At 38.2% G+C, this 13,284-nt stretch overlaps 1 protein-coding gene across 1 annotated transcript; it reads left to right on the plus strand.

The window, feature by feature from the left end:
• Positions 1-8,884: 8,884 nt before the first annotated feature.
• Positions 8,885-9,768, plus strand: LOC116211099 (GDSL esterase/lipase At3g53100-like). The gene is made up of 3 exons (XM_031545311.1): positions 8,885-8,938; positions 9,029-9,285; positions 9,570-9,768. The coding sequence occupies exons 1-3, from the start codon at positions 8,885-8,887 to the stop codon at positions 9,766-9,768; spliced, it is 510 nt and encodes a 169-aa protein (XP_031401171.1).
• The last annotated feature ends 3,516 nt before the right edge of the window (positions 9,769-13,284 follow it).

Consider the following 13,284-nt stretch of genomic DNA (forward strand, 5'->3'; position numbering starts at 1 on the left):
TCAAGCGAAAATTTTACCACATCAACACAAGACTGTTGTAAAGAGTTTGTGATTTTACAACATCTTTTAAAACCTAGAATTTGCTTTAAATGATCAGATTAAGGTTGTTGATAATGCTCAGCATGTTTATTATGCCCGAATTTTAAGTCACGCCTGTGCCTATGAAGCTAGGCTCCCACGTAATAGGAATTTTTAGACTACTTGTGATGCTTCGATATTTTTAACGTCTTCACCATGCCTAGTCAAATTTTACTCTTTACACTTGAAGCGCCCCTGAGGAAGTGACAGTCATTAGACCTTACATATTCACAACGAATTATATATACCAATCATAGTGCGATCAAACGTGCTTTGTGAACATAGCCATATGAGTAAAAATGGGATTAATTACTTTATCTTTGAGTAAATTACGTTTATTCATGTAAATTTCATAAACTCAAATAAATTACTCATACACAAGTATATTACATAAAATTTGAGTAAATTACTCACTACTTTATTAAGTATACAATTAGTTAATTACGCGAAACTTGAGTAAATTACTTAAAAGTAATTGTGCAATATCTTTATTTTTCAGTGAAGGTACCATCGTAAAATCTTCCTCATAAAAATTTCCCAGCCAAAACCTAGAATCGGATAATGACCCAACAATATAATTTGATTATTACAAGAAATATGCTACTTCTGCTATATACATTCAGCTTCGCATTGCGTACAGATTAACACATGCATGAACATATATATAACAAGCAAGCAAAGCCGTCATAGTACATACCAATTTATAGCAATTGCCCTTTATCGAATTCTATGGCTAAGAGATCCTTCTTCTTCTTTTCTCTACTGGGATCTCTGGCCATAGGACTGATTTCCCTTCTTCCAGTTCAAGATCTTCCCGCACCGGCAATTTTCATATTCGGGGATTCGACTGTGGATGTGGGCACAAATGTCTTCCTGCCAGAGAGCTAGGCGAGAGCAGATGTCCATTTTAACGGGATAGATTTTCGCGACTCCAGACCAACTGGAAGGTTCAGTAACGGCTACAACACTGTAGATGTCATCGGTATGGTTCTCATGTTAACTAGAATTCATTGAGTGAACTTGCCTCATGAGGAATGAGCAAATTATTTCACATGATTGTAAAAGTGATTCTACATGTGTTTAAGCATCCCCGTAGGTTCGACCTACTTGACGGTTCCCTCAACTTCAAGTATATCAACCTATCTTCGGTGATTCTAGGATTTTTTTTTCTTTTTTTCTTTTTTTTTTTATAAATAAAAAGAGGTTTGTAGGCTTAGTACAATAATAAACAAAGAGAAATAAATGGACAAGAAAGTCCCACTAATGAGGAGTGCATCCCTTAATTTCGAGTTGGCGACTTGTGCCACTGCATTAAGTCCCATCCATCTATCGATACTAAATAGTAATTAAAATTAATTACATTTTACATTAAATAATGACATATTAAATGGGGTTAAAATAGTCAATTTGCACATAAACGTGATAAGATAAATAAAATATTGTAATTAACCATTTGACAAATTAATAATGAAAAAGATTAGTTGTGAGACTAGAAATACAAGCTCATTTAATGCCCATAATATATGATATCCTAATTTTTAACTGACATGTATATCTGAATATATATTTATTTATTAATATATTATTACAACATCAATAAATATTTTAGTTGATCTTAGTATAATTTTTATCACTTGTAAATTGTTATAATTATCCTACGAAGGGATGGTAATATAAACTTAAAATAATTAAAAATAAGGATGTAATAAAATAGTAGTTTAAAAAAACATATAATTGATATTTTCGGAATATCTATAAAAGATATACCAATCATATAAATGATTAAATAATATATATGGATACTGATTAATAAAATTAGCTACAAATTCGTTATTGAGCCATTTAAATATTAGTTTAATCTTGCTAATATAACATTTATTATAATATAAAATTAACCATTCATAATGTTTTTTTATATGAAGAAACAAATATTTTTTTTCTAAAAATCAGAATATAATTATTATATGAAATGAAATAATGCTATATACAGCACTAAGGATAGCAACACTAAAGAAATAATATGTTGATCATTTATAGAATTTCCATGGAGAATACCATAAGCTACTTATTTTGTGAACTTATGGTCATATAGGAGAAATAACTTTACCCGCTATATAAGAGCTATTATGCTCATCAATAATAAAAGATAAAAAAAAAATCCTTAAAGACATGGATGTCATAGAAATTTTTTTAGAAACACTGGTGGTAAATATAAATATAAATTTGTATTGTAGTTCCTAAATGTAATTAAAGTATATGTGAAAAATCTGAATCAATAATTAACTTAAATAGTAAATGAGATGATTAATTGCAAAATTATTTTTGAACCAATTAACGTACTCTAAATGTTAATAAAAATTATGAAAAGTTATTATTTGAAATTTAGAATTAATAATAATTGAAAAATATATTATCCCTAATAAAAAATTTTGGTCATGAGAATAACTACAATATAAGAAAAATATAAGTGTGTATATATATATCTATATTAAAATGAACTCATGCACGGGGAAAAACTTAGTTTCTAGAGTAATTTAACTGGGGGGCATGTTGATTTTTTTTAAAAAACATTTGACAATTCATGTGATTTCATTAATAGGGCGCATATTAATGTTGTTCACGTATTAGTTAATCTTTTTTTTTTTCCTGGTTTTTTGTGGTTTAGTGAGGTTGATGGGATACAAGAGGAGCCCACCTCCATTCTCGTCCCTACTGAACAAGAAAAGGTCATTTTTCAAGAGGAATGTGCTCCAAGATGTGAACTTTGCCTCTGGAGGATCAGGAATTAACGGTACAACAGGCTAAAAATTCGTAAGCTCTCTATGCTCGCTCGACTTTTCTGAAACCGGACTTTGTACAAGATATTCGAAAGGCAAGATCCCTTCGAATTCTGTTAGAGCTGAGTTCGTCCCACATTGAAAAGTCAAGAACAAGAAAGGTATGGATGCATAACATCCTGGTTGTTCGTGGAAAACCAGAGGATGCTGAAATTACAGTAATCTTGAGTTTTGAAGTAAAGACTGTATAAAGGACCACCCACCCTTGTAAATCCTGAAATTCGCTTCCATAAGCTTTTATGGAGGCCGAATCTTAAGGTCAAATTAATAATCTAACATGACACTACTTTTCCTTGGTTTATCATATTTTAACCACATATGTGCATGAAAGCTGGTGAGGGTGATTCCTCTGGAAGAACAAATCCAACAGGTTGCCATGGTCCGTGGCAACATAACTGAAGTAATGGGATCGGAAACCAATTCTCTAGTTTCCAATTCGTTCTTCCTCATTAGCGCTGGCAGCAACGACATCTTCAAGTATTTTGGCTCACGCGTCACAAGAAATATGAATGAATTCGTCTTCCACCTTGTGAACTGTTGGGTATCCCTCCAATTTGGAGGAAGTTGGGCTCAAATTGTATTGGGCTTTTATCGGGCTTTAATAGGCCCAAGAACCCATTTTTGTTAGGGTTTATTCTTCAGCAAATCAGCTGAGGTATAAAAGCAGCAGCAGACTGCAGTAGCAGCAGAGTGTAGACAGCAGCGGCAGAGGAGCTGCAAGCAGCAAAACAGCACAAAGAACAAAGGAAGAGCAGAGCCGAATTCTGCTCAACAGGGGCAGCGCGCAGCTGGAGATCAAACCTCGATCGGGACATCAAACGAACTCCGATTGGGACGAAATTTTGACAGCAGCTTCACAACACGTGGGGCTAACTTCTGAACGGTCAGAATTTCTATTCGAGCTCTGTAGGTGCTGTTTCAGCTGATTTTGTGAACCACCCGGTGTGGGTGACGAATTTAGTATTTGGGTGATCCAAGAGAGTGTTTCTCTTGAGTTTGGTGATCCAAGGGTTTACCCTTGATGAAAGACATTGTATAATCTTCATAGTGGATCGTTGATTCGGAGTTGGTCCCGTGGTTTTTCCCCACATTGGGGTTTTCCACATAAAATTCTTGGTGTTGTTTTACTTTACTGCTTGTTGGTTGATTTGATTAGTTCCTATCTCGATTACACCAGTAGGGGAGGAAGATTAATTGCTGCGTTATTGTTTGGTTGAGTACATCCCTAACCCCAACAAGTGGTATCAGAGCTTCGGGTTAGAGAAGTTTGAGTTTTTTTTCGGTGTTTTCGAGATGGAGGAGTCTACAGGATCTATGTTCAAGTTGAATGCAACCAACTACTCTATATGGAAGTCTCGGATGGAGGATCTTCTATTTTGCAGGGATTTGTACGATCCTATTGAAGGGGATTCCGCGAAACCCAAAGATAAGGATGACAAGGCTTGGGAACGCACAAATCGGAAGACTATTGGTTTGATTCGGCAGTGGATAGACAATAGTATTTATCATCATGTTGCTCAGGAGACAAATGCAAAAGCTTTGTGGGATAAATTGACAAATCTCTATGCGAGGAAGACACCGCAAAATAAAGCATTCCTCGTGAAGAAGCTGGTTCATCTTCGTTTTCAGGATGGAGGTGATATGGCTGCGCACATGAGTAATTTCCAGGATATTATTAACCAGTTGACGAACCTGGAGATAATATTACCCGATGAGTTGCAGGCTTGTCTACTTTTAGGGACTCTACCGGATAATTGGGACACACTTGTGGTTGCATTAAGCAATTCTGCGCCAAACGGGAAGCTATCGTTGGCTACGGTGACAGACAGTTTATTTAATGAGGAGACTAGAAGGAAAGGCACGGGAATTTCCATTCAGTCTGAAGCTTTGGTTACTGAACAACGGGGGAGAAGTCAAAGCAGAAATTTCTCTTCCAAGCATAGTAACTCACGTGGCAAATCGAGGGGCAGATCAAAGTCGAAGACGAGGAAAGTGGTCACTTGCTATCACTGTGGAAAAGAGGGACACTACAAAAGGGAGTGTAGAGCTCTGAAGAAAAATCAGAATGGCAACGGTGAGAGCAAGAAGGAAGAAGGCACTACAGCAGTGGCATGTGATGGAGAGACCTACATCATTTGTGATGAAGCTTATGTGAATTTCACATGTCAGGACTCTACCTGGGTTGCAGATACAGGTGCCTCGTTTCATGTCACTCCTCATCGGGATTTCTTTTCATCTTACACTACCGGGGACTATGGTTATGTGAGAATGGGGAATGGACAATCATGCAAGATTGTCGGTATTGGTGATGTCTGTCTAGAGACCGAGCTTGGCTGCAAGTTGTTTTTGAAGAAGGTGAGGCATGTTCCAGAAATTCGCCTTAACCTAATCTCGACGGGTCAACTTGATGATGAAGGCTACAGTAATGAATTCAGCAATGGGAGATGGAAGCTCTCCAAGGGTTCGTTGATTGTGGCACGGGGTCAGAAGACCGACACTCTCTACAGGCTGCGTGCCAGACACAATTCCGGTCAAATTAATGTTGCTGAGGATTATCCTATCGAGCTATGGCATAGGAGACTTGGGCATATCAGCGAGAAAGGTATTCAAATTCTTGCTAGAAAGCAGTCTTTGCCCGTTAAAGGTATACACTTGAGCACTTGTGATCACTGTTTAGCTGGTAAGCAGAGGAGAGTTTCTTTTGTTAGAAGTCGTCCCTCTAGATGCCATCATATACTTGATCTTGTGCATACAGATGTTTGTTTTATGTCGGATAGATCTCTTGGTGGTGCTCTCTATTTTGTGACATTTATAGATGATCACACCAGGAAAGTTTGGGCTTACCCTATGAGAACTAAAGATCAGGTGACTGAGATTTTCAAGAACTTCCATGTAGCAGTGGAAAGAGAAACAGGCATGAAGCTGAAATGTGTCAAAGCTGATAATGGTGGTGAGTATAGAGGTCCTTTCGAGAACTATTGCAGGACTCACGGTATCAAACTTGAGAAGACGGTACCGAAGACACCACAACAGAACGGACTTGCAGAGAGGATGAACCGCACAATTGTTGAGAGAGTTCGTTGTATGCTTTCTCAAGCGAAACTGTATAAGCCTTTCTGGGGCGAGGCAATGAGGTCAGCGGTTGATCTTATTAATCTTACACCGTCAGTTGCACTTGATGGAGATGTACCCCAGCAGGTGTGGACCGGCAAGAAAGTATCATACAAGCATCTCAGAGTATTCGGGTACAGGGCATCTGTTCACATTCCTCGAGATGAAAGATCAAAACTTGATGCCAAGGCAAAACAGTGCATCTTCTTGGGTTATGCACATGAAGAGTTCGGGTACAGGCTTTGGGACCCTGATAGCAAGAAGATCATCAGGAGCAGGGATGTTGTCTTCTTTGAGGACCAGACAATCGAGGATTTGCAAAAGTTAGAGAAGGCCAGTGTAGGCAATCCTCACGAGATCTCTATTCCTGTACCGGTTGATGTAGAGCATCCAATGGAAGAGGTACCTGGTGAGTATGAAGAAACCACGACTGGGGGTGAGATTCCTCAGGTAGATGATGATGTGACTACGGATGATACAGGCTCGCAGTTACAGTTAGAGCCTGCAGATCTACCTAGACAATCTGATAGAATAAGACGATCATCTACAAGATATCCGCCTCATGAATATGTGCTACTGACTGACGGGGGAGAACCTGAGTGCTATGATGAAGCTGTGGCACATGAGTACAAGGAGCACTGGTTGAAGGCGATGAATGAGGAGATGAACTCCTTGTCTGAAAATCACACGTATGACCTAGTGAAGCTACCGCAAGGTAAGAGAGCATTGAAGAACAAATGGGTCTACAGGTTGAAGACAGAGAACTCGCGACCTCGATACAAAGCTCGACTGGTAGTGAAAGGTTTCAACCAGAAGAAAGGAGTTGACTTCGAGGAGCCTGTTGTCAAGATGTCATCGATCCGAGTTGTTCTCGCACTGGCAGCTAGTCTAAATTTGGAGATCGAGCAGCTCGATGTAAAAACAACTTTCCTACATGGTGACTTAGAGGAAGAAATATATATGGAGCAGCCTGAAGGATTCCGAGTTAAAGGTAAGGAGCATTTGGTGTGTAGGCTGAGGAAGAGCTTGTATGGGCTTAAGCAAGCACCTCGGCAGTGGTATAAAAAGTTTGACTCTTTCATGTTGAGCCATGGCTACACACGGACAACTTCAGATCATTGTGTGTTCGTGAAACAATTCACGAATGGTGATTTTATCATTTTACTGTTATATGTGGATGATATGCTACTTGTTGGTCATGATATGAGCAAGATTATAGAGTTGAAGAAGGAGCTCAACAAGTCCTTTGCCATGAAGGATTTGGGACCGGCAAAGCAGATCCTTGGGATGCATATTTCTCGTGACAGATCAAGTGGAAAACTTTGGCTTTCTCAAGAGAAGTACATCGAGAAGATTTTGGATCGGTTCAACATGGGTAATGCTAAACCAGTTTCATCACCACTTGCTTCTCATTTCAAACTTAGCTCGAAGCAATGTCCTACAAGTGAGAAGGAGAAAGAAGAGATGAAGAAAGTTCCTTACTCATCAGCTGTAGGAAGTTTGATGTATGCCATGGTCTGTACAAGACCAGATATCGCTCATTCTGTTGGTGTGGTTAGTCGTTTTCTCTCCAATCCGGGGAAAGAGCATTGGAATGCAGTTAAGTGGATTCTGAGGTATCTCAGAGGAACATCCAAGGTGTGTTTACACTTTGGCACTGGTAAGCCTGAGTTAGTGGTCTATACGGATGCGGATATGGCAGGAGATATTGATTCCCGGAAATCCATTTCGGGATACTTGATGACTTTTGTAGGGGGAGCTATCTCATGGCAGTCAAGGCTTCAAAAGTGCATCGCTTTGTCTACAACGGAAGCCGAATACATTGCGGTGACCGAAGGTTGCAAGGAGATGTTGTGGTTGCAAAAGTTTTTGCAGGAGTTGAGCTTGAAGCAAGAAAGGTATGTTCTACACTGTGATAGTCAAAGCGCCATTCATCTTTGCAAGAATCCCACTTTCCATTCGAGGTCGAAGCATATCGATATCAAGTTTCATTGGATTAGAGATGTGTTGGAGTCTAAGCTGGTGAAGCTAGACAAAGTACACACTGATGAGAATGGAGCTGATATGATGACAAAACCTCTCGCTAGGGAGAAACTTCATGTTTGCCGAAGTATAGCCGGTATGCTTGAATCCTCCAAATAGTCGGGAGGGGGAGTTTGTTGGGTATCCCTCCAATTTGGAGGAAGTTGGGCTCAAATTGTATTGGGCTTTTATCGGGCTTTAATAGGCCCAAGAACCCATTTTTGTTAGGGTTTATTCTTCAGCAAATCAGCTGAGGTATAAAAGCAGCAGCAGACTGCAGTAGCAGCAGAGTGTAGACAGCAGCGGCAGAGGAGCTGCAAGCAGCAAAACAGCACAAAGAACAAAGGAAGAGCAGAGCCGAATTCTGCTCAACAGGGGCAGCGCGCAGCTGGAGATCAAACCTCGATCGGGACATCAAACGAACTCCGATTGGGACGAAATTTTGACAGCAGCTTCACAACACGTGGGGCTAACTTCTGAACGGTCAGAATTTCTATTCGAGCTCTGTAGGTGCTGTTTCAGCTGATTTTGTGAACCACCCGGTGTGGGTGACGAATTTAGTATTTGGGTGATCCAAGAGAGTGTTTCTCTTGAGTTTGGTGATCCAAGGGTTTACCCTTGATGAAAGACATTGTATAATCTTCATAGTGGATCGTTGATTCGGAGTTGGTCCCGTGGTTTTTCCCCACATTGGGGTTTTCCACGTAAAATTCTTGGTGTTGTTTTACTTTACTGCTTGTTGGTTGATTTGATTAGTTCCTATCTCGATTACACCAGTAGGGGAGGAAGATTAATTGCTGCGTTATTGTTTGGTTGAGTACATCCCTAACCCCAACATGAACCTATATGAAATCTACTTGAGGGTTGGTAGCATGTCATCAGTTTTAGAAGTAATTTCATTGCTTAATATGTCCTTTTGAATGCACAATTTTTTGGAAAAGCACCTGCAAGCTGTTTCAGTTTAGTCGTCCTTTTTGCAGAATCTAGTGAGGCTTGGAGCAAGAAGGTTAGGGGTCGTGAGCTTTCCGGCGACTGGATGCTGCCCTGTGAACCGGCTCCAAAGCAATGGAACCGGAGACTGTATGGAAGAGATGAACGAGTATGCAGAGCTCTTCTTCGCTAATCTCCTTGGTCTCTCACGAAAGCTAATCTCTGAGGTCCCAGGGCTTCAGTTCTCGATTGGGAACACCTATCTGATGACACTGAGCATCATCAACAATCCCTTCGTTTTCCGTAGGTCACTCAGTTAAAATTCCTAGTGGTTATTCCACTGCCCATGATTTAAGATGTTATAATCTGAACATTATTCCGTTCCATTTTCTTGTCATTCCAAAGAGGTCCGTGCCAAATCACTCTCATTTTCCGTGGTGGAGGAATTCGGGTTTTGAGTAGAAAGCCCAAGATCCAACTTCAGGGAATTTAACAAAGAACTACACAACACAAGAAGTCGAATCCAATGCTGAACACATATAAATTCTTTCTTGTGCTTTGCTCGTATCTCATGATCAAGTTGTTGCTTAGGTTTCAAAGAGGTGGCAAAAGCTTGCTGTGGGAATTGTACACTAAATGCCAGAATCGGAAGGAGTACCTGTTCTGGGATCAGTATCATCCAACTCAGGCGGGTGCAGAATTGGCCGCTCTCACACTCTTCACAGGCTCGCCCCCATCCGTGTTGCCCGTCAACTTTAGCAAGCTTGCTCAGATTTATGTCTATAATTAGTGGTATACTAGATTCAAAATTCCAAGGACAATAATTTATACAGATAGTATTATAGAGAGAAACAGTCTTGTAATATAATGAAGAGAGGTCATGTTATATATGTTGCTTTATATATTGATTGCGCTCACTTGGTGAGCAAATATCTGTAATCAAAGGTGCAGAAAGACTCTGCTTGTTGAGTATCATATGGCATGCAACATGCATAACCAGTGTCCAATCTCAAGCTACAGAGATAGAATTTGGAGGATTCGTTCGGTGGTGTGACCAGTACGAACCTTTACTAGAACCATGAACCGGAATTGGCAAGTAACTAGTTGGATCGCTAAATATTCCCTTTTGCAGCTCCATCTAAATGATCGACAAGTTGGGTGAAATTTCCAAAAGCTTGATTACGATCACTTGCCGATGCATTATCCTCATTTTAAATTTTGACGATTTTTTTATGCTCCATGCTCTATAATCTCACACAACTTCCTATGATACACTGGGACTGTCCCTGGGCATTGTTAGGAAATTCAGCTTGGGACTCAAGATTTTTCCCATCCACAAGCCGGTTTAAACCAAGCAATAGTGTTAACCAAGTAGATTGTCACATATGATCTTTCTAACGAGTATAGTAAAATGATGTTAGATGAAATGCATATTTCAGGATCAATCTGATGGTTAAGATCTTTTAAGTTCTTAGTTAATGACGGGCGCAACTCTCAAGCACCGATTCGATAGTTTCAGATGAACTTATTAATGTGCTAGCCAGCCATATAATTAAGATCTTAACGGTTGATTGCCGGGTGGAGTAAAATGATAGATGTAATGCGTCTTTTAGGACCAATGTGAAGGTATATTTTTTAAGTACATCTATTTGATTGCTGACGGATCTTTCTTTTTTGCTCGGCTGACGCATCTTTCAAGTATCAATTTAGTAGTTTACTATGATATATGTCACATACTGGTGCTGGCAGCAGAAAATCTAGCGCAATCTTAGGTTTAGTTTGGAAATGAAGTTTTTAACTCCATCCATTCCAACTCTAGATAATTATATTTATTTGGGATTGTAAATGATTGTATTGTTGAATTGTAAGAAAAAGTAATGAATAATTGAGATAAAGTAATGATTGTGTTGTTAAATTATGAAAAAAGTAATGAATAGTTAATATAATTTAAATTGAATTGAATGGTAGTTAAGATAAAAAAAATTGAAAAAAAGGAAAAAATTAATAATTGTATTTGAATTGAAGATAAGTGGAGTTAAAGTGAAAGTTATTAAATTTTCATTGGGCTCATACGGACATGAACTCATATCCACTTAAAAGTTCAAACTGATAAGTAGTGGTACCAAAATATCATATAAACACATGGTTGTTTTTTCATTTTTTTTCAATATGGAATTATAATTCCTAACACTCATCCTCGCGTGCAACATGTAGTCTATTTATACCTACACATTGTCACGTGCCTTTAAATACTCGCCCTCAACAACTGATCTCGAGCCATGCTCATCTTCCGTGCTCGGGCGAGGGGAGATTAACATGAAGCGCTCTTTTGACTGTTCTCGATATTGAGTTGGCGTAGTGTGAGTCCATGTGGGCATGCAGAAGCGTAATCCACTCTGATATCATATTAAATTTATATTGGACTTATACGGGGCTCGGATTTATTTCCACTTAAAATCTTAAACTGATAGGTGGTGGTACCCAAATCCTATATTAACCTATGAATTTTCTTTCATTTTTCCAATATGATATTATAATTCGTAACAGAAGAAGAATTAAAAGAAAATTTATTTGTCAAACAAGCCCTGTTGTTAGGATTAAAGACAACTGCATTCAAACATCATATGACAATTTCCCTTGAGAGAAACGAGGCGATTCGCGATTAGCTCGAGAAATATTTATTTTCTAGGACCGATGGCTGTTCCTTCATTCACAGCTATACCATGTCCCTATCACGCTATGAAAAGAGATCTAGACGCCGATTCAGGAGTTCAAAATAGTTTCTATGTGGCAGATTAGAAACCGTACATGCATGCGCAAAAAAGAATTAACTATATTACTTGTTATAATAATCCTATTATCAAACCATCCTCTCATTACTAGCCCGAAATCGAAATTCGTAATCCGCCCTTGTCTATGTATACCCCGCTGAAATCACATAATACAGATGCTTTGGGACGAATATATTCATTTGTTATGCTTTCTCTAGCGGGATCTTCTCATGAGAATTCTTGAAGAAGTCCGCTTGAGAATTGTTGGAATGCCCTTTGCACTGGGACATCTCTCTTTTCATGTCAGCTAATGTCCAAACAGCCAATGGGCACAAGAGGAGGAAACAAACCGTAGCAGACTCTTCATATATACCAAGGATAACTAAAATATACGGTGTATATATATGTATAGTATGTAAAGAACAGAAGTTACGGAATCAAATAAATAAATAACAGGAAAAAATACGTATAAGAAAAGAACTGAACAAAAACATATGATGCAAATGATTCAATGCTTGTTCTTTTAAATCAAAATCTCGTATGCCAATATTGTAAATAGAGAAAATTTACGCTGAAAAGTTTTATCCTTAGTGATCCGACACAGTTCAAACTTGATTTGTTGAAATATTTTATGGATATCGGAAAGTACATGAAGGGGGGCAAAAAAAAAACAAACATGTGCTACCAAATTACCAATGGCTTAAAATATCAAAGAGAAACTTGAGAGTATGAAAAATGAACTTACTCTCCGTACTCGTTGATATGTAAGATTTAATAGGGATATATATATATATATATATATATATATATATAAGTTAATCGGGGTATATATGTAACTTACGTTTGTCCTTTCTCCATGGTATTTATTTGTTAGATATATACCTAACAATGTTAAGTAGCACTGGCTCCGTAGATTTGCACAATTCATCCGCTAACGTGATGAACTAAGTTCATGTAATAATCAAATCTGCAAACAAAGTAATATGCACTTCGACAAAGGTAATTGATGATCAGGACATACTAGTAGAGACTAATCACAATTAAAGAAAAAAACTTTGGTAATATATTCCATGTACTCTTATGATTTCTTTTCCCCCTGCGAGAATATTGTGGTACTTTATTTAATCCGGATGGGGTTTTTCGCTATGAAATTGATGGCGATGGTCTTTTTGCCAACATAATAGAAACTCCTAGAAAATATTAATGTGTTTGGTTTTTGAATTGAATTGAGTTGAATTTTGATTTTAATTGGTTTGTAATGATTGTATGGTTGAATTATGACAAAAAGTGTGAAAAGTAATAAATAGTTGAGAGAAAGTAATGATTAAGTAATGATTGTGTTGTTGAATTGAAGATAAGTTGAGTTGAGTAGAGTTAGAAAAGTTTTTAAATACCAAATACATTCACGTGAGATTCTAATAAATCTTGACGGCTTTACGAGGTACTACAGGTCGATGTAGCCCCGTAGAGTAGTTGAACCGAATCTTTTAATTAGAAATTTGAATTTCTTGGAATTATAATTTTTTTCCCTCCCT

The sequence above is a fragment of the Punica granatum genome, chromosome 6 (assembly GCF_007655135.1).
Source record: "Punica granatum isolate Tunisia-2019 chromosome 6, ASM765513v2, whole genome shotgun sequence".
Classification (NCBI taxonomy): domain Eukaryota; kingdom Viridiplantae; phylum Streptophyta; class Magnoliopsida; order Myrtales; family Lythraceae; genus Punica; species Punica granatum.